At 43.0% G+C, this 23,305-nt stretch overlaps 1 protein-coding gene across 1 annotated transcript in view; it reads right to left on the bottom strand.

Moving 5' to 3' along the window:
- Window positions 1-4,155: 4,155 nt before the first annotated feature.
- Window positions 4,156-23,305, bottom strand: part of LOC139471431 (voltage-gated potassium channel subunit beta-2-like) — a 55,013-nt gene continuing 35,863 nt past the window's right edge. Inside the window, exons 12-13 of the mRNA XM_071253794.1 lie at window positions 14,165-14,181; window positions 4,156-5,330 (exon numbers count right to left, since the gene is read on the bottom strand). Coding sequence (XP_071109895.1) covers window positions 5,302-5,330; window positions 14,165-14,181 — 46 coding nt within the window. The 3' untranslated portion in view covers window positions 4,156-5,301. The remainder of the gene's footprint in view (window positions 5,331-14,164; window positions 14,182-23,305) is intronic.

Raw genomic sequence — 23,305 nt, 5'->3', positions numbered from 1 at the left:
ACAAGCACCTGACAGCCCCTGTTGAGTAGAGACATGCATCTGACAGCCCCTGTTGAGTAGAGACAAGCACCTGACAGCCCCTGTTGAGTAGACACATGCACCTGACAGACCCTGTTGAGTAGACACATGCATCTGACAGACCCTGTTGAGTAGAGACAAGCACCTGACAGCCCCTGTTGAGTAGAGACATGCACCTGACAGCCCCTGTTGAGTAGAGACATGCACCTGACAGCCTCTGTTGAGTAGACACATGCATCTGACAGGCCCTGTTGAGTAGACACATGCATCTGACAGCCCCTGTTGAGTGAGAAAGTGCTATAATGTATTATTATAATGAAACCGAAGCAAAACGTGGTGGGTAAGAAGTCAGTTCATTGATTCAGCAAGTTTTTTCATATACTCAATCAATTATGTTTGTTGTGGACTGAGCAAAAAGGGCCAAAATCCGTACATTGAATTTATGCCATTGGTAGATCCGGAGTAGAATAGGTCTTCAGCAACCCATGCTTGTCGTTAAAGGTGACTATGCTTGTCGTAAGAGGCGGCTAACGGGATCGGGTGGTCAGGCTCACTGACTTGGTTGATGCACGTCTTCGATCCCAATTGCGTGGATCGATGCTCATGATGTCAATCACTGGATTGTCTGGTCCAGACTTGATTATTTACAGACCGCGGTCATATAGCTGGAATATTGCTGAGTGAGGCGGTAAATAAAAAACCAACCAACCAATCTCATGATCACTGAATGTTTTCTCAAGCATGAAATCCCAAATGTGAACTGATTTATCATGACTTGATGACAATAAACTGACAATAATCTGCCAGATGGACAATATTTCCAAAGTAGAAAAGACAACAGTTTAGTTTGAAGGATTTATTCCTGGGAAATCAATGATAAGGTAAATGCAACAAGATAAGAGATCAACAAGTAATTCTAAATACAAAGGAAGTAACCATGGTGACTGTATGAATAACAATATACACTATGTACACTGGAGACCTGTAGCTCCCATGCTACACCTGTATGAAACCCAACACCATGCTACATTGGAAAAAGGCCGTGTCATAACAGGCTCATATTACTATCTAAATAACGATTGCCTAAGGCTTAAAAAAAATAAAATAATTGGTTCTCAGGCAATGACTTTTGTAAACATAGTACGGGTGGGTGGTGTTTTTTTGCTTGTTCGAACTAGTATGTAACCAAATAAACAGTTGTGTACCATCAACCTGGGAAAGGACCGCCCTACATAAACAAGCAAACAAACTCCTATTGCTGCCATGACCATAACAGGAGATCAGTAAATCAGTGCGCATGTAAAGGGAGGTAACTGCATGCCGTGTTGGATCACTTTTTTAAAGTATTAGGACTTTTTTTTATAAATTAATATTAAAATGAAACGTGCGGCAGACTTTATGATAATGCAGGCAGTGCCTGAGAACCAAGACTATTATTGTTTTTATCCGAATGAGAAATCTACACTTCTAAACAGACTACTGAAGTCCCTTCACCCAGACCTACTGGAGAGAAACGGAATCAAAATGAGACTAAAACTTGGACCACCGTAATAATGAGTCATATCTCTCTGGTTCGGCCACTTTTAAGTTGGTTTACTGATTTTTCTCCCAAAAAATCAGTTGGTAGTGTGAAATTATTTTTGACAAATAATTCTGACATGACAAGGTGCCTGGATGTGGTTGGAGTTGCTGCCCTAACTATCAACACTGCATTGTCATGTAAATCATTTCAGAAGCAGTTCCTTCTGTACAGTGGCGAATTGTGGCGGCAAAGTCTCGTTACTGTGTTACAAGATTCTAGAAATATGCTTTTGTTTTGGTCGGCTGTGATAAAAATATTTTTAGAATATAACAATCTTTGTTTTTCCATTTTCTCAGCATTTTGTGTCAGAGGATTACAATCAGGATATAGTTAAAATCTTTGATGGAATAGTGAGTGAGTGAGTGAGTGAGTGAGTTTGGTTTTATGCCGCTTTTAGCAATATTCCAGCAATATCACGACGGGGGACACCAGAAATGGGCTTCACTCATTGTACCCATGTCGGGAATCGAACCCGGGTCTTCGGCGTGACGAGCGAACACTTTAACCACTAGGCTACCCGACCGCCCCTTGATGGAATAGAAAAATGGACAGGTACAAAAAGAACTACAATACATATTCAACTTAACGTTACTATAAATTTGTTTATTTAATGATAATTGATCCAATGATTTGTGTGTCATCTCTGGCCATTGCAAATGTTTCCCTAAGAGAACACAAGTATCTACCTGTACATGTTATTGTGGTAATAGTAAACACCCTGCACTAGCATATACTCCCTGCCAACAGAAACGCGAATACCATACATGTTGGTTAATATATCAAGACTTACTCATGTTCAAGAGATATTAGATTGGTCGATACACAAACGACATACTGGTATGTTGTGTGAACCGAAGCTGCTGAACGTATCACATGTGACGTCATAGATCAATGACTCAAGATGCACCATTTGTCTCGTGCAGAATTAGCGTGTAAAGTTTGGAAATCATATGCAGCATATCGTGACAAGAATAAAGTCACTCTGTGGTAATACTTGGTGGTTGTTAGTTTTGCCATTAAGTGGTACACATTGGAAACATCTCTTTATTATGTAGAAACTTCTCTATAGTTCGCGTTTCTTTTGGCTGGGAGAGTATAGTATTGGCATTTATTTTTCCCAAGGGGAACAACTTAATGGCAAGAGAAAAAAACCTTTTGTATTCACAAACATCTTGGTGCTCGTCAACACTGAACACATGTTGGGCACTGAATTACTTTGTTGGCAAACCTTTTGTATTGGCATACATAAGCAAAACCCAAATTCCAATAGCAACTCTCTTGTAACTTAGACTGATTTCAGAAAAGATCGAGATACTTAAAAAAACCTGCTCAAAGAGCCCCTTTAAATGGAAAGTGGTCCACCATGGTCCCTGTAACGAAACAGCCCCGTACATGGACTGGTGCTGCTATTCCAAGTGCTCCCGGTAACGGTAATGCATAGTGTCTTAGGAGGGCACAACACAGGGTGGAATGGCCCAGTTTCTAGATTCTCTTATCCTACGCCCAGTTCCACAAAGCAATGTTAAGCTATGACTGTTGTACATAAGTCTATGTTAAAGTATGGGAGTTACGATCATCTTAGAGCTATGACTGTCATAAGTCTAGGATTTCTAATTATCTTAGAGCCATAAGTGTAGTAAGTCTATATTAAAGTATGGGAGCTACGATTTTCGTAAGTATATGTTAAAGTATGAGAGCTATGAACATCTTAATGTTTCAATTGTCATAAGACTAAGTTAAAGTATGGGAGTTACGATCACCTTAGAGCTATGACTATCGTAAATCTATGGAGTATTGGAGTTCCGATCATCTTAGAGCTGTGACTTTTGTAGGTCTATGTTAAAGTATGGGAGTTACGATCATCTTAGAGCTACAACGGCTGTAAGTCTATGCTAATGTATGGGAGTTACGATCATCTTAGCATTAAGATCGCTCTGTAGAACAGGACACTGATGACCTTATTGAATGATGAGCTTACATCTGTATGGGACACCCTTCCATCTGAAACATTTTGAGTTTGTTACTTTTACACAAACAATTGTTAGGGATAATCCTGTGATGGGTACAGGGTAGTTGATTCGTCAAAGGATGCAGAATACCCAGATTATTGCTGCCAATTGGTACAGAACTTTCACCCTACTTGGATTTTGAAAACTAAATGAGGCTGAATCTGATTTTGTTCCTTGATGGGTTTTCTATTGGAAAGATATTGGTAATCTTCCAATTGATCTTCCAAGCACGTAGAACTGGGGACAGTCAGCCAGCTGGACCATCATTGCCCACATCTAGAAATATCCCTGACAACTGAAGATGTCACACCGTGTGATTTAGTTCCAATACCAGTCGCAAAAGGTAGGGGTACCCGTTTTGTAAACAATTTGTCACAAAATATTGTAAGTCTCATCATAGGCCTGATCCAGCGTTTACCACATTTTGTCAAGCCATAGCTTTTTTTGTTGGGAATATTTGATGACAATCCACTGCAAACATTTCAAGCAAGAACATCATTCAATATTAATTAATGCTGATTTCATTCCACTTTTCATTTTGTTGGAGACTACAGGGTTCTTCCATAAGTTCTTCACAATCCTGTACAGTGAATGAGGTAAGTCGCATTAAACACCAGGAAAACGTATACCAAGTCTCCAGTGATGCATCTCCTGAAGGGGTTGGCCCTGTTTCAATAACTCGATGTTGTTTCACAGCTGTATCGTCCAAGGTTCTCCTGTTATCTGGCTTGCACAATTTAGTTGATATGTACCCATAAACACTCACTTCCAGCAGTAGAGGTAAATATCACATTTGGCGGCCATCTTGTTCTTGCCCCTTGTGGATTAATCATTTGAGGCAACTCTTAGAAAACAAAGGCAAAGTTCAGAAGCTAATCACCACTACACACTAAAAGGCTTTAGATATTTGACACGAAGAATAGATCGAAAATGAAGTTTCAATCATGCACAAGTTTCATTCCAGTGGTGTAACGTAATGCTCATGGCTGACACAGTTTGTACTGCATAAATCCAGTGCTTCAAGGAAGGATGAGCCCAGTCCAGTTCTCCCAGCTGAGAAGATGACAAAACCGCTTCATCTCCAGCTAGGGACAGATCATGGGATGGTGATCTATATCCTATATGTAATGTACTGATATATGCGAGATATCCCTCCACAGCATTGTCAAACTATATATTAGCCCATTCGTGGCCGACTAAACGTCTCTGACACTACTGCTTACCATACACATTGCAGCTTAGCTGATGGCTGTCCTGCTAGGGCTCGTGTGCATGTCAGTACATTAAATGTCAGCTGACAGAACTCCACATCCGACACACGCCTTTCTCACATCACATTTCTAAGAACATTATGTCCTGGAGGACATGATCCAAGCGATCACCGAACACCAGTTGCATGAAAATGATACTCCAATCCATGAGGAAAATTTGAAGAGGAAAAAGAATATGACACAATGACTTACAAGGCATTGCACATATTTTGACAACAATCTGACAATGTCCCTAGCTCTGGGAAGATGGTAGATGCTGCTACGCAACAGTCTCCATGGTTTCGTCACGTCTAGAAGCCGCATCTACAGCCCTAGTGGACGACCTCAGCATCACGTTCAGCCTCTGTACCGCCTGACCTCTTCTGGTTGCTATGGCGATGTGGGCGCCATCTTGCTTGCATAGAGCAGACAACGAAAGTGTTCATCTGCTGGAAGTACACTCATTGCAGGCTGAAATAGGAAACACGGAGTGAACTACTGCTGAAACATGAGGAAACATTAGGAAACATTAGTTACCGTATTCGATGTAATGAGTGCCCAGGGCGCTCTCAAAATTAGAAATAGGGGGATCTTATGAGAATATTATTTTCGTGAAAAAAGTTTAAAGATAAATTTCATGGTTTATGCCGGCAGCCTGAAATGTTTATGTCTAACAGATATATTTTTTAGTTATTATGTAAGCTGGTGTTGTGTGTGCAGGGTTTACAGTGTTGTGTGTGCAGGGTTTACAGTGTGTGTCTCTTACTGTGTTGGTTATTTTGTCAGCTGGTGTTGTGTGTGCAGGGTTTACAGTGTGTGTCTCTAACTGTGTTAGTTATTATGTCAGCTGGTGTTGTGTGTGCAGGGTTTACAGTGTGTGTCTCTAACTGTGTTAGTTATTATGTCAGCTGGTGTTGTGTGTGCAGGGTTTATAGTGTGTGTCTCTAACTGTGTTAGTTATTATGTCAGCTGGTGTTGTGTGTGCAGGGTTTACAGTGTGTGTCTCTAACTGTGTTAGTTATTATGTCAGCTGGTGTTGTGTGTGCAGGGTTTACAGTGTGTCTCTTACTGTGTTAGTTATTATGTCAGCTGGTGTTGTGTGTGCAGGGTTTACAGTGTGTGTCTCTAACTGTGTTAGTTATTATGTCAGCTAGTGTTGTGTGTGCAGGGTTTACAGTGTGTGTCTCTTACTGTGTTGGTTATTATGTCAGCTGGTGTTGTGTGTGCAGGGTTTACAGTGTGTGTCTCTTACTGTGTTAGTTATTTTGTCAGCTGGTGTTGCGTGTGCAGGGTTTATAGTGTGTGTCTCTAACTGTGTTAGTTATTATGTCACCTGGTGTTGTGTGTGCAGGGTTTACAGTGTGTGTCTCTAACTGTGTTAGTTATTTTGTCAGCTAGTGTTGTGTGTGCAGGGTTTACAGTGTGTGTCTCTAACTGTGTTAGTTATTTTGTCAGCTGGTGTTGTGTGTGCAGGGTTTACAGTGTGTGTCTATTACTGTGTTAGTTATTTTGTCAGCTGGTGTTGTGTGTGCAGGGTTTACAGTGTGTGTCTCTTACTGTGTTAGTTATTATGTCAGCTGGTGTTGTGTGTGCAGGGTTTACAGTGTTGTGTGTGCAGGGTTTACAGTGTGTGTCTCTAACTGTGTTAGTTATTATGTCAGCTGGTGTTGTGTGTGCAGGGTTTACAGTGTGTGTCTCTAACTGTGTTAGTTATTTTGTGACCTAGTGTTTCTTAGTAGGGCTGAAATGGTTCACCCAGGGACTCGGGTCAGGAGGGTACTGAGTAGGACCCCACTACCCACAGGACTTCCCGGACCCCAGCTCAATGACAAAAATTATCTGGAACTCTATGGTTACACTACAATTCACTAATATTGGCATTTTTTCTGACTATTCACCCATTCCTTCTGACATTTATATGTTTGAGTAAATACAAAGCTTCAGTCAAGTTCAGTGTATGCATGACCAGATGGTTTAATTGTGTATCTAAGTACAAATCCCAATCAGACATTTTGTACCCAGCTTGAGACCTACAGCAGGCACCTGGGTAGGATCAGGTGACAGGGGTTTGGGTACCAAGGTAGAATATTGAGACTCATCACAGTCCTATTTCTTAGCCTTGTTGTCATAGGCAGACCTCAGACCTGGGCCCCACACAGGTACAAAATTAGGCCTAGACCCCGGTACAGTATGTGAAGCCTGGACCCCGGTACAATATGTGAAGCCTGGACCCCGGTACAATATGTGAAGCCTGGACCCCGGTACAATATGTGAAGCCAAGACCGCACACAGGTACAATATGTGAAGCCTGGACCCCACACAGGTACAATATGTGAAGCCAAGACCGCACACAGGTACAATATGTGAAGCCTGGACCCCACACAGGTACAATATGTGAAGCCTGGACCCCGGTACAATATGTGAAGCCTGGACCCCGGTACAATATGTGAAGCCTGAACCCCACACAGGTACAATATGTGAAGCCTGGACACCACACAGGTACAATATGTGAAGCCTGGACACCACACAGGTACAATATGTGAAGCCTGGACACCACACAGGTACAATATGTGAAGCCTAGACCCCGGTACAATATGTGAAGCCTGGACCCCGGTACAATATGTGAAGCCAAGACCGCACACAGGTACAATATGTGAAGCCTGGACCCCACACAGGTACAATATGTGAAGCCTGGACCCCACACAGGTACAATATGTGAAGCCTGGACACCACACAGGTACAATATGTGAAGCCTGGACCCCACACAGGTACAATATGTGAAGCCTGGACCCCACACAGGTACAATATGTGAAGCCTGGACCCCACACAGGTACAATATGTGAAGCCTGGACCCCACACAGGTACAATATGTGAAGCCTGGACCCCACACAGGTACAATATGTGAAGCCTGGACCCCACAGAGGTACAATATGTGAAGCCTGGACCCCACACAGGTACGATATGTGAAGCCTAGACCCCACACAGGTACAATATGTGAAGCCTGGACCCCACACAGGTACAATATGTGAAGCCTGGACCCCACACAGGTACAATATGTGAAGCCTGGACCCCACACAGGTACAATATGTGAAGCCTGGACCCCACACAGGTACAATATGTGAAGCCTGGACCCCACACAGGTACAATATGTGAAGCCTGGACCCCACAGAGGTACAATATGTGAAGCCTGGACCCCACACAGGTACAATATGTGAAGCCTAGACCCCGGTACAATATGTGAAGCCTGGACCCCGGTACAATATGTGAAGCCAAGACCGCACACAGGTACAATATGTGAAGCCTGGACCCCACACAGGTACAATATGTGAAGCCTAGACCCCGGTACAATATGTGAAGCCTGGACCCCGGTACAATATGTGAAGCCTGAACCCCACACAGGTACAATATGTGAAGCCTGGACCCCGGTACAATATGTGAAGCCAAGACCGCACACAGGTACAATATGTGAAGCCAAGACCGCACACAGGTACAATATGTGAAGCCTAGACCCCGGTACAATATGTGAAGCCAAGACCGCACACAGGTACAATATGTGAAGCCTGGACCCCACACAGGTACAATATGTGAAGCCTGGACCCAACACAGGTACAATATGTGAAGCCTAGACCCCGGTACAATATGTGAAGCCTGGACCCCACACAGGTACAATATGTGAAGCCTGGACCCCACAGAGGTACAATATGTGAAGCCTGGACACCACACAGGTATAATATGTGAAGCCTGGACCCCACACAGGTACAATATGTGAAGCCTGGACCCCACACAGGTACAATATGTGAAGCCTGGACCCCACACAGGTACAATATGTGAAGCCTGGACCCCACACAGGTACAATATGTGAAGCCTGGACCCCACACAGGTACAATATGTGAAGCCTGGACCCCACAGAGGTACAATATGTGAAGCCTGGACCCCACACAGGTACAATATGTGAAGCCTAGACCCCGGTACAATATGTGAAGCCTGGACCCCGGTACAATATGTGAAGCCAAGACCGCACACAGGTACAATATGTGAAGCCTGGACCCCACACAGGTACAATATGTGAAGCCTGGACCCCACACAGGTACAATATGTGAAGCCTGGACACCACACAGGTACAATATGTGAAGCCTGGACCCCACACAGGTACAATATGTGAAGCCTGGACCCCACACAGGTACAATATGTGAAGCCTGGACCCCACACAGGTACAATATGTGAAGCCTGGACCCCACACAGGTACAATATGTGAAGCCTGGACCCCACACAGGTACAATATGTGAAGCCTGGACCCCACAGAGGTACAATATGTGAAGCCTGGACCCCACACAGGTACAATATGTGAAGCCTAGACCCCGGTACAATATGTGAAGCCTGGACCCCACACAGGTACAATATGTGAAGCCTGGACACCACACAGGTACAATATGTGAAGCCTAGACCCCGGTACAATATGTGAAGCCTAGACCCCGGTACAATATGTGAAGCCTGGATCCCACACAGGTACAATATGTGAAGCCTGGACCCCACACAGGTACAATATGTGAAGCCTGGACCCAACACAGGTACAATATGTGAAGCCTGGTCCCCGGTACAATATGTGAAGCATGGACCCAGGTACAATATGTGAAGCATGGACCCCACACAGGTACAATATGTGAAGCATGGACCCCACACATGTACAATATGTGAAGCCTGGACCCCACACAGGTACAATATGTGAAGCCTGGACCCAACACAGGTACAATATGTGAAGCCTGGACCCAACACAGGTACAATATGTGAAGCCTGGTCCCCGGTACAATATGTGAAGCATGGACCCCACACAGGTACAATATGTGAAGCATGGACCCCACACAGGTACAATATGGGAAGACGTGTCAACGTTCCGTTTGTTGTGATTATAGTGAGTGAGTGAGTGTGTGAAAGAGTACACCACTGTTAGCAATATTCCAGCAATATCACTGCTGGGGACACCAGAAATGGGCTTCACACAGTGTAACCATGTGTGGAATCGAACCCGGAGTCTTCGGTATGACAAGCAAATGCTTTACCACTAGGCTACCCGACTGGTAGGACGTGTACAGATATTGAGATTGTAACCTAATGACTGACTGTTCTTGTGGTAAATGTGAAGAATTAGTTCTGCAATTTAACTGCGTTTAGACCTGTGTAGGGGCGGTCGGGTAGCCTAGTGGTTAGAGCGTTCGCTCGTCACGCCGAAGACCCGGGTTCGAATCCTGACATGGGTAAATTGTGTGAAGCCCATTTCTGGTGTCCCCCGCCATGATATTGCTGGAATATTGCTAAAAGCGGCGTAAAACTATACTCACTCACTCAGACCTGTGTATTTCACTATTTTCATGAATTGTTGTTTCCTGGATTCGAAAAGATTTGCAACCAGTTCTAAAATAATTCAGTTTTCCACTTTTATCCAACAGAAATGCACTTGTAGTGGCAAAATGTTACCTGCACTGGGTGCATCCTGGCAACAAAAGTTACCTGCACTAGCAATGTTTTACCTGCACTGGGTGCATCCTGGCAATAATAGTTACCTGCACTAGCAATGTTTTACCTGCACTGGTGCAGCCTAGATATAGCAAAATTGATCCCTGATACATTTATTCTAACACAAGTCTTATAAAATCAGTATGATGCACATGTGTGTGTAATAATTTCTTTACTGATCATAACAGCTGTCTTGGAGAACCGCAATTGTCAACAATCCTCAGCTATGACGTCGTTTCTGGTGTGACGCTGTTCAAAACTTACGTCACAATGAGATTCGACTGATGTCAATGCCATCTGGTGGGCATAAAGTGATTTTTGTACCAGTGCATGCACCCTTTTTATGACTGGGTTGTTTCTAACCCTATGGGTTATAAAGATAATTATTGTAACTAACAGCTTCCTTAATGCATTTGATAAATACAGGAGCTGTTTATTACCATGTCATCCTAATGAACAGATGGATGACTGTCTGGATGTGATGTATCCTTACATATACATGTGGACGTGTAGAGAGATTTTGAAGTCTGTTTCAGGGCTTTTGTTCTGACTTCCATGAAAACAAGTTCTCATTACAATACGACCTGTGTCCTTTCTGTACACAACCGGTCAGACAAATAATGATTACTATTTATTTTTTCAATTTTTTATATTTAGACGGCAATTATCCCAGGTTTCTCTATTGCTTCAAAATTGCATCACTCAGAGTTGTTTCACAGATCTGTTGTAGATGGGGACAGAAAATGGAGGCGTTACGGCACTTTATGAAGGTGAGGTGGGGTGAAATGGGGTGGTTTATGTCGCATCCAAGATTATTCCATGTGTGTGTGTGTTGGGGTGTTTAACATGAATACCCCATTCAGACACAGTATACTGACTCCGAGCCGACCAGTCCTTGTTTTAGCATCTGAATGTCAGGCGCCACACAGGCCAGGGTAACAACAAGTATCATCTTTTAACATTTTTTGGTATGACGCAGCCAGGGATGAAACCCCAGACACTCTACCACTAGACCACAGAGGCGGTCAGCACTTCATGGCAGATGGCAGCCCCAGCCAGTGTGATTCAAGTTGTTAAACCACCTTGCTTGTCTGCTACCTCAACTGGTAGGATCTATATAAGCATGACGTTAATATGTTCCCTTTTTTGTCCAAATGTTGGGCTGAAAATTAGCACCAGCAGGTGAAACATTGTGGTGCCATTTATTGAAAATCTCTGACTCTAAGTAGATTCTAACAACCAATATTAAATTGCAAATATGCCACTTTTGTCCATATCTGACATGGTTAGATTGTACTACAAGTAGCATCGCAGGCAACATGAAGTCGAGATTTGGGCGATTATCCTGCCTCACCTATTTCCTTTTATCTCATCTCAACGTTTGATTGGTCGGAAAAACGTCAATGGAAATCAGGCAGGTTGGACTTTTCGCTTTGCAGTTAACTCGGACTGTTTACTTTAACACTTCACTACTGGGGCTGGGACGGGTAACTCGGGTACTCGGGTACTCGGGTACTCGGGTCGGGTGGGTCCTAAGTAGGACCTGGGTACCCACAAGACTACCTGGACCCGTGGTTAGTCATGTGATATATTGTTTAATGACAAAACTCACTATAGCTCTGTGGTTACATTACAAGTTGCTAATGTTCGCATTTCTTTCTGACCATGCACATATTCCTTTTGACTTGTATATGTTTGAGTAAAGATAAAGCTTCAGTCAACTCGGTGAATGCATGATCGGATTGTTTGATGCATGTATGTAAATAGTTTTAGCCAGGGCTGCGGTAAAACAATTATTAATCAGACATTTTGTTCCCAACTCTTGAGACTTGCAGCGGGTACCCGAGTAGGGTCGGGTAATATGGTGTCAGGTACCCGGGGTACGGTCGGGTAATATGGTGTCAGGTACCCGAGTAGGGTCGGGTAATATGGTGTCGGGTACCCGAGTAGGGTCGGGTAATAGGGTGTCGGTTCCCCGGTAGGGACGGGTAATATGGTGTCGGGTACCCGGGGTAGGGACGGGTAATATGGTGTTGGTTCCCCGGGTAGGGTCGGGTAATAGGGTGTCGGTTCCCTGGGTAGGGACGGGTAATAGGGTGTCAGGTACCCGAGTAGGGACGGGTAATATGGTGTCAGGTACCCGAGTAGGGTCGGGTAATATGGTGTCGGTTCCCCGGGTAGGGACGGGTAATAGGGTGTCGGTTCCCCGGGTAGGGTCGGGTAATATGGTGTCGGTTCCCCGGGTAGGGTCGGGTAATAGGGGGTTGGGTACCCGAGTAGGGTCGGGTAATAGGGTGTCGGTTCCCCGGGTAGGGACGGGTAATATGGTGTTGGTTCCCCGGGTAGGGTCGGGTAATAGGGTGTCGGTTCCCCGGGTAGGGTCGGGTAATATGGTGTCGGGTACCCGAGTAGGGACGGGTAATATGGTGTCAGGTACCCGAGTAGGGTCGGGTAATATGGTGTCGGGTACCCGAGTAGGGACGGGTAATATGGTGTCAGGTACCCGAGTAGGGTCGGGTAATATGGTGTCGGGTACCCGGGGTAGGGTCAGGTAATAGGGTGTCGGTTCCCCGGGTAGGGTCGGGTAATATGGTGTCGGTTCCCCGGGTAGGGACGGGTAATAGGGTGTCAGGTACCTGAGTAGGGTCGGGTAATATGGTGTCGGTTCCCCGGGTAGTGTCGGGTAATATGGTGTCAGGTACCCGAGTAGGGTCGGGTAATAGGGTGTCGGTTCCCCGGGTAGGGACGGGTAATAGGGTGTCAGGTACCGGGGTAGGGTCGGGTAATATGGTGTCAGGTACCAGGGTAGGGTCGGGTAATATGGTGTCGGTTCCCCGGGTAGGGACGGGTAATAGGGTGTCAGGTAGCAGGGTAGGGTCGGGTAATATGGTGTCGGTTCCCAAGGTAGGGTTGGGTAATATGGTGTCAGGTACCTGGGTAGGGTTGGGTAATAGGGTGTCGGGTACCAGGGTAGGGTCGGGTAATAGGGTGTCCGGTACCCAGGTAGGGTCGGGTAATAGGGTGTCGTGTGTCGGGTACCAGGTAGCAAATTTGGACTCCTCCCCGCCCTATTCGCTACAAGGCCAACTGCAACTTGCTTATTTTTATGAGCCTTCTTGCCCACCAACACCAGGTGAGTGAGTGAGTGAGTGAGTGAACTAGGTATCAGCTCTGTCACAGCTTTACCATCGGCACCAACACCATAAAAGACTTCACGTATTTACTTTGCAGGGTTTGTTTAGAGGTACTCGTCATTGATGGAGGGTTGGTGTTTTGACTGTGAACAGAAGAGGGCGAAATAGAAGATTGGGGTAGATCTTCGAGAATAGATACACAGTTTGGGTGAGTGTCACGAATACAATAGGTTATGCAGTGGATAAAACATATTAATATTTGTGTGATTTTGATGACTATTTTGCATCCTTGGGATATGAGTGTGAGAAGGTTTTGTCTGACGGCTTCACACGCAAGTCAGTAAGTTAGCTAGCATCTACTGGGGTCATGCAAACTATCGTCACTTGGTAACTACTTACTCACGTTTCTCGACGTCATTCTAATTTTGAAAAGCACGTACATCTGAAGCAGAAAACATGATGCAATGACACAATGAGATTGATGTGTTGAGAAGGTGACACGGTTAGCGCTGCGGCCAAGGTGGAGTAGTTGGAGGAGATGTGTGTTAGTGTAGGACAGAGAAGCAGCTTGTTAGTGGCGGCAGGGGGTCTGTGTGTGAGGGGGGCTGGGGGGGGATTATTGCTGGCGGGACAGGGGAGCAGATGCCACCCTCGACTCACCATGTTTTGTGCTGGATCTGAAAGCCAAACAGAGTTAACATTTTGAAAAATTCATTATTTGGGTTTTTGTCTGGAAGCTAAAAGATATTTATTTCATTTTGCTCTCTGTTTGAAGAGATGTGTGTGAGCTAAGGGACATCTCTCTACTTCTGTTGCCTCAGATGTTGCACAGTGTCTGAATAAAAGCAACTGTCTATTCAATATTTCCTCAGAAAATGCATCGTGTCAGTGAATTAAAGAAAATCTCTTTTTGTTCAGTACACATGTAGTTCATCAGTCCTGTTCTCGTTGAGGGTTTCCCATCTCCCCGAGGAAAGAGACTATAAAAGTCTAAGTTTCCACCCTTGCCAAACTAGGCCGGAATTATGGCGTTACATTTTGGCTGGACTAACGAGTCTTTGCATAGTCTGATCAAAAGTGTCCAACGAAATCGAAAAACGGCTCATAAACCTTCGTACAGATTTACAAAGCATGTGCACCACCAACTCGTTGTCAACAGATATTTTCCAAATCTTTTCACGTTTTTAAATCAAGGAGCTCACATGATTTGATGCACTTCGCAATGTAAGACCCCTTTTATCACAATATAGATCTTGATTATCGATCAGATCGTCTTGACTGGGCGCCATCATTTTGTTTGGAGCAAACGCAAGTCAGGCGAGAGGTGGAATCTGATTGGTCCATAGGAGAGGCTTAGAAGGGACATAGCTGGTAATAGCCACTGGTGGTGCTACGATTGAGTCCAGGAATTCCAGCCTAGTTCGGCATTGGGGAAACTGGACTTATATGGTCAGTTAACTCCCTTTGCCTCGGTAAGATGATTGTTTCCATGACAAAGGGAAATAGTCCTGTAGTTACACCAAAGCTGAATGAACTGGTGAGTGAGTGAGTGAATGAAGAGTGAGTGAGTGAGTGAGTGAGTGAGTGAGGTGCAGCGAGGCTAATCACGGGGCACTGTAAAGAAGCACCCAGACTGAGTGAGTGAGTGAGTGAGTGAGTGAGTGAGTGAGTGAGGTGCAGCGAGGCTAATCACGGGGCACTGTAAAGAAGCACCCAGACTGAAAGTTGTGGTGAAACTGTTAAGTACAATAAGATTAGCTGCAGGGATTATTGAAGCATCATTGAACCTTTGCAGCAGCAGCTTTAAATCCTGGTAGCAGCTATTTTACAGAACATGTTCCGTTTTCGTCTGAAATGCTGCAACCATTTTCAGAATATGTTGTGTCTGGCCTTAGTAGCAGCAAGTTTAAATCCTGGTCCAAGCATTTTACTGAACACGTCCGCCTTAAAGAACCAGCAACCACTCCAAGAACATGTTCTGTCTGGCCTTAGTAGCAGCAACTTTAAACCCGGTCCAAGCATTTTACTGAACACGTTACCCCTAAAGAACCAGCAACCACTCCCAGAACATGTTCTGTTTGAAACCAAGCAGCAAGTGTCTAGTAGCCACCTTTCAAGCAATGTATTCACACCATATCATAAGCATGCATTGAAGTCGTAATTTGTTTATGAAACAGTAAATTTCTGTGTCTGATTCATGTATAGTGAGTGAGTGAGTATGGTTTTACGCCGCTTTTAGCAATATTCCAGCAATATCACGGCAGGGGACACCAGAGATGGGCTTCACACATTGTACCCATGTCGGGAATCGAACCCGGGTCTTGGGCGTGACGAGCGAACACTTGAACAACTAGGCTACCCGACTGCCCTGATTTATGTATAGAATGTGAGACATCCTATAGGAAAAAAACTATCAGGAACACTGGTACCGATGTGCTGACGTGTGGACACAAGTAGCCAAACAACACTTACATTATCTTGCTATACTGCTCAAAAGAAGTTAAGGACCACCTGTTTCTTTCATATTACTATAGTGAATCCGTCATGCCATGAATCATGCGGTCCTTAACTTTGAGTAGTACATTAATACTAATAATACCGTATTCGACGTAATAAGCGCCCCACTCTAATAAGCACCCACGGCAATATTTTCTCATATATTGGCTAGTGAACAATCCCAATCAGCACCCCTTCGGATTGATCAATGTATACAGGACTTATTTATTCATGTACAATACGCACTCATGTGTATAAATATACACACTATATGCACCCTTATTTAGTGGCAATTAAATTCTGGAAAAATATATCTGTTGAATGTAAACATTTCAGGCTGTCAGCATAAACCACGAAATTTGTGGGGTTTTTTCCACCAAAATAATATTCTAATCAAAGCCCCCTAATTTCTAATTTTGAGAGCACCCTGGGCGCTTAATACGTGGAATACGGTATTAATAATTACAGGTGTTTTTGACACGTACATCCTGTGAGGTTGTCATATCACTCTTGTGTGCAGACAATTCCATTTTGACTATTTAGGTCACATGTTACTGTAGGTCTTCTAGCCTTTGGGTACTGCTTGATAACTTCCTCTAAGTATAATGTGTTTGGTACTAAAGAATATCCTGGTATGGCCTCAGTGTGATTCCAGGTGCTTTTGTTTAAACGCCGAGTGCATGGATGTTTTTAGCCTGTTTACCTTTGATTCTGGGGATCTAGTTGTGGAACCTTGCTAGTCCAGACTCTTCAATTTCCAACTGTCTACATTAATTGAATCAGCACTGGAAACTATCCCAGAGCAGTTATTTGTTCACAAATGAGCTTTCCAGGTGAGTTACAAGAGTAGTTATCTGTTCACAAATGAGCTTTCCAGGTGAGCTACAAAAGCAGTTATTTGTTCACAAATGAGCTTTCCAGGTGAGCTACAAGGGCAGTTATTTGTTCACAAATTGGCTTTCCAGGTGAGCTACAAGAGCAGTTATTTATTTGCAAATGAGCTTTCAAGGTGAGCTACAAGTTCCAGTTGAACAAGATTCCACTTTCTGAGCCAGCCCAAGGAATCACTACTGGTCCAATGTTGGAATATACACTCATAGTATCAGCATTAGATGCTGGAATAAATGTACTTGAATACATCTCTTCCATCTTGTTGAGGGTTAGTTTCATGAAGTAATTTTCAACTGTTACTGAAGCTCGATATTCAGAAATAATGGTCACATAAATCAACAAAATATGAAATGATATGATCTATAGAAAACACACTTCTGTGAACAACCAAGTACAAGTTCTGACAGCCAATTCTCTTGTAGCTAATATATCTAAAAAGGAGGATCTAGCGTTTAGAAATCATTCAGTTAAACTGGTCAGTGAATTTAGATTGTGATCATAACAAAGATTCGAAAAAAAGAACAGAAAAGAAAACCTGTGATGTTAAAAAAAGTTTTAAATAGGTATTTTCTTCATCAAAATAAAAGCAAGATGTGTTTAAGATCAAGAAATCGGAGAATCTGTACCTGATAATTCCACCATGGAAACTATAGCATAGAGAGTTCTAATACACAAGTTTTTGCACAAAACAAAGATGTTGAAAATAGAGGTAAGATCTCAAACATGCTTGAAGCTATTTATAAAGGAGACATTCCGAAACCATGAGAAATCATAGGAAATGAAGATTATAATTTTGAAATAATTAGAATGTTTACAGTGCATTTTAAGAGAACAAATTGTGGAAAACACCATGCCAAAGATCTATAAATCGCATCTGTCAACTTTGGAGTGTCAAGATTTCTCACAAATTTTACAGATAAACCTCAAAATCGGTGAAGTCATCACCGGATGAAAATTTCCAAAATTGATTTGATTCATATTTTATCAATGCTTCAATAAATGATCCATTTTTTATTTGTAATTGATAAATTACAATTCGTTTTAACAGTTAATATTGTTATCCGATTTTGTTAAATTGCCATAGATACGGTTGACAGCTCTGTATAATTTCCTAAAATCTTTGTTCTCCAAAGTGACTGTGCTGCAATGTGAGTGAGATCTTACCCCTGCCTAGCGCTATCGCCGTGGAACTTGTCGGGCTCTTTGTCGACTGAAGGAAATAAGCAACAGTGTTAGACAGGCTGTTTGTCAGGGTGAGACACAGTGGCATTATATCAACAGGGGGTCGGGATAGACAGTTTACCAAGTCTGAGTCGTCCGTTCTAACCGGAGACCATACAGAATATGGTCTCTGTTCCATCTGATGTCTCGGTTCTAACTGATGTCTCTGTTCCAACAGTAACTATACTAAGACTGAGTCGTCCTTCAAGATTCTAACCAGAGACTAAATACCGGCATATGTCTCTGTCCCAACTAATGCCTGTGCAACTCCAAAGAGTTTTGAAAACGGTTGAATGTCAGTTGATGTCTTGGGGAGCCAGCCACTTCACAAGGGTACATCAGCTTGATTGCATGGCTCTCCAAGTTTAATTGCGTTGTGATTGAACAGACATCCTCAAATGCAGAACCTATTGGGCAGTCATTCATCAAGCAGGTTGAAGGCATTATCTGTAAATTGCCCAGGTTTAGTTTCATCGAAACAATCAAGGCATTGTCTGACAGCCCAATAAGTCTTGTTTGATAAAGTCATCAAGATAGGCAAGGACGTCCCAGCCCTGTGACCATCCCGAAAGACTCCTGAGTTGTCTCCAGTCTTCTGTGCTGCTGTCGTTGGTGTCCTTGTGTTAGGAGGATGTCTGGCTTGCTAACAGATGGAGGTCCAGAAGGCCTCTACACAATAGGCTAGGGATGTCACTGGTTGGACAGAATGACTCAACACCTTTTGCAGTTTATTGAAATATTTGAGATACACCCATAATAGAGGTTTTGAAGCATATGAACAATGTTTATCAGAATTTGTAACCAGAAAGAAGAAAAATATACTTCATTTCATTTGGTCAATTATTCCATGTTTTGGATATTCCTTTATGGGAAATGATAGTCAGGAGATGTCTGTGACATCCCTACCTTAGTCAAGTGTGTGTGTGTGTGTGTGTGTGTGTGTGTGTGTGTGTGTGCGTGTGCGCGCTAGTCTGGAATGATGCCGATTTATAGTGCTAGCCTACTGAGATATCATAACGCAGTTTAACATAAATACCCCATTCAGACACAGTATACTGACTCCGAGCCGACCAGCTAGTCTCTCACAAACAAAGCCATTTTTTATTTATTTTATTTAGCCTTCTTACTTACAAATAACCCATCGTAGGTCAGAATTCTTTTTTCAAAATTGTTTCGATCTTATTCAATGTGGCATATCTATAGGGTGAGTTGAATTAATCATACACACAACTACCCATGATTGATAATGCTAGTACATTCTGTAACTGCCCACACACCTCCTAAAAACAACATGTCACTTGTCGTCCTAGGGTTGTCCTAGCTATGATCATGCAGTAACGGCTGCGTCATCCTCACTGACTTAGGTGCTATCTTATTACTTAAACCTCAAAGCATTACTTTTCCGTGATTCTTTTACTGCTTGATAGTTGAAAAACAACAAGAAGTCAATTTTGATCAGTTTTATTTTCAGTTTGGAAATTAGCATACGTCCTTTGAAGGAAGCAGTAAATGTGTAAAGAAATGAACAAAAACAAGATCAGTTTCTGATCATATATAATGCTGCTGGTATAAAATCCACTGAAGTCCCTTGAAATCAGTCAGCCGAAACAAATATAACAACCATCAAAAACCCAACACACATCGTCTTGTTTGGATTTCAAGGGATTTCAAAATGGCCGCCTTGGATCAGACGACCTCATGTTCATGTGACATTACTACAGATATCAGGTCAGGACAAATCATGTATTTGTTGGTCAATCAATGGAGAGGAAAACATTTCTGTTTCAAAAATAGAGTGAAGGAATCAAGATAAGCTGGACTTACTAGTTTTGCCCATTGGTTTTAATTTCCGCTGATTCATACGACATAATGTCATAATATATTATATATCTATATACCACACTTATCCAGGTACTAGTATCTGCTCAAATGTGGTTTATTTATACTATCTGTTATGCACTTCGCCATAAAGAAAGAATCTTGTTTATAAGTCAATTCCAATGACAAACAAACAAGTACAAAATGTGCCCAGTTCAAGGATCTACACTCAAAATGGGCGTAGCCATAGAAAAGTATTTGCCGAAGTTCCCTGGTATAGTGTTAAATACTATACTACGAATGTTTCGGTTGATCTATTATAAAATCGTCAAAATTCAAAATTCAAATAGGATAGAAGGTATAGTTATTTGTAGAAATGTACAAGACAAATATAATCGAAATGTGCCATTTTGAGTAATACAGCTGCAATAAGTGTAAAATTAGAATAAGTATGTTGACAAAATTGTCAAGTTGCTAAGATGATGAATGCTCAATATAGATGCATTAATAGGAAAAAGGAATGAATAATGGGTATTATCACTCATTAAGTGCACACACACTCGCACACACATGTATATACTGAAGGGAAAAAGTAAGTGAACACAGCATTATGGCCAAATAATGTTTGCCAAGTTTGTGTCTTATGACACTTATAAGAGTCCACTTCCATGGGTCCGGAAGACGACCAGAATGTCTGTCATGTCCAACAGATACTGCTTTTACTTAATGTCTGCTTACTTCTTTCCATCAGTATATAAACAAGGCATAGCAGCATTAATAGAGATTAGAGACAGCTTTGAAATATTTTGTATATGAACATGCTTACAATATACTGAATATTGTTCAATATTTCTTTAAGTTGACTTGATTTTGAATAAAGTAATATCATTGTGATTTCCTTATAGATGTATATGATATAATTTCTTCTGATCAGAAATGAGTAAAAAATTTGTCACTTAGCCAAAACTTGAAGTACCTCACAGAAGAAACAATAAAACGGGTGATTAGTTTCCTTCCTCTGACTGAGAAACAAAGTGGCCAGCTAGCTGCCTGGTGTTGTCATGCAGTGTGCTGGGACAGTCCTGGGCCCTGTTCCACAAAGCGATCTGAGTGCTACGACAGTCGTAAGTCTGGGAGTTACTAGGGCCTTATCGCTAAGATCGCTTTGTGGACTGGGGAGTCAGTCCTGAACCATCTCCCCGAGGCAAGAGAGTTAACTGACTACTAAAGTCCAGTTTCCACCCTTGATGAACTAGGCTTGTATTATGGAGTTACATTTTTGCTGGACTAACGAATCTATGCTTAGTCCAATCAAAAGCGCGCAACAAAATCGAAATCTGTTTTGTAAACTGTCATGCAGATTTCGGTCGATTGCAGGATTTGCAAAGCATATGCTCGCCAACTCATTGTCAACAGATATTTTCCAAATCTTTTCATGGTTTTAATCAAGGTACTCACATGATTTGATGTACTTCGCAATGTAAGACCCTTTGTATGATAATATAGATCTTGATTATCGATCAGATCGTCTTGACTGGGCTACGCCATTTTCTTTTATACAAATGCAAGTGATACGAGAGGTGGAATCTGATTGGTCCACAGGAGAGGCTGAGATGGGACATAACTCGTAATAACCATTGGTGGCTGGTGATTTTAAAAGTCAGTTAACCCCCCTTGCCTCAGGAAGATGGTCCTGAACTATCTGGGGAAGTGAGTCCTGAACTATCCTGGGCAGTGGGTCTGGGCATGTTGATAGTCCTGAACTATCCTGGGAAGTGGGTCTGGGCATGTTGATAGTCCTGAACTATCCTGGGAAGTGAGTCTGGGCTGTTGATAGTCCTGAACTATCCTGGGAAGTGAGTCTGGACTGTTGATAGTCCTGAACTATCCTGGGAAGTGAGTCTGGACTGTCGATAGTCCTGAACTATCTGGGGAAGTGAGTCTGGGCTGTTGACAGTCTCATACTGACATTCAACATACGTGAAAATGTGACTGGTGGCAAGTGTGTAGTTCAGTATGTTGCAATACACAAGGATGGGATTGCCACCCAGGGGAAGATAATGCCAAACCAGGGGAGATAATGCCAACTCAGGGGAGATAATGCCAATCCAGGGGGAGATAATGCCAGCCCAGGGGAGATAATGCCAATCCAGGGGGAGATAATGCCAATCCAGGGGGAGATAATGCCAACTCAGGGGAGATAGTGCCAACCCAAGGGGAGATAATACCAGCCGAGGGGATATAATTCCAATCCAGGAGGAGATAATACCTAATCAGAGGAGATAATGCCAACCAAAGGGGAGATAATGCTTGCCCAGGGGGAGATACAAGTTCCTTCCCAGTGTGACACCTTCGTTACACTCTCGGTAACATCGCTACCACCAGTGTGAGCGCAGCCATTACAAGAATCTTGAAATTTGCCCTTTAACCCCAAATGTAGTGATGTTTATACTTTTGTTTTTGTCTTTGGGATTGCCAGCACAGTTAATTTTGAAAAGGTATACAGCTGACAATATTTCCCAGTTGAATTTACCTTTTTGTTTGTTTGATCAGATTGGATCGAGATTGCAGACTAACAGAAAATCAACCAACTTCCCCCTCACATTATTACTATGTTAATAACATGATAGTTGTAATGAAACAGAAATTCAAATTAACACGCAAAGTCATCATTTGTCAGTCAGTCAGCTGTGAGTTCAACTCCAAGGATGGTTGTAGCCACCTATCATGGTTGGGAGTTTTTACTGGTGGCAACGATAGTATAGAGAGCTCCACGAATTTGAGGAGCTTTGGGGAGATAATGCCATGTCAGGGGAGATAATGCCATGTCAAGGGAGATAATGCCAACCTAGGAGGCGATAACGCCAACCCAAAGGGAGATAATGTAAACCCGGGGGGACATAATGCAAGTCCTAAGGGAGATAACCCTCACACAGTGGAGATAATGCCAGTCCAGGGCGAGATAATGCCAACCCAGGGGGACATAATGCCAGTCCTAAGGGAGATAACCCTCACACAGGGGAGATAATGCCAGTCCAGGGGGAGATAATGCCAACCCAGGAGGGGTGGGGTGCGGAGGATGATCCCAGCTAGTGTTTGGGTTATTTACAAATTGTCACTGATTCTTCTGCGAGGTACTTTATTTTGTTGCAGGTAAATACTATTAAGACACATATTTCCACTGTGAATTTGAGAATTCTTGTTTTCGTTTTAGCCCTGTATGTAGGCATACATTTTAGCTTGCCATTCTCTGCAACCTCTTTTTCTTGACAGTGCAAACTATGGCACATTAAAGCAGGCATGTCAAAACAAGGTGCCCATACCTGAATTACAGGATTGATGTATCATAAATGTGGCCATAAACAAATTATAAAA

The sequence above is a fragment of the Haliotis cracherodii genome, unplaced genomic scaffold, assembly GCF_022045235.1.
Source record: "Haliotis cracherodii isolate W230 unplaced genomic scaffold, xgHalCrac1.p SCAF_22, whole genome shotgun sequence".
NCBI classification, from domain to species: domain Eukaryota; kingdom Metazoa; phylum Mollusca; class Gastropoda; order Lepetellida; family Haliotidae; genus Haliotis; species Haliotis cracherodii.
Note: the sequence above shows the minus strand (reverse complement) of the source record. Positions and strands in the feature narration are given on the sequence as shown.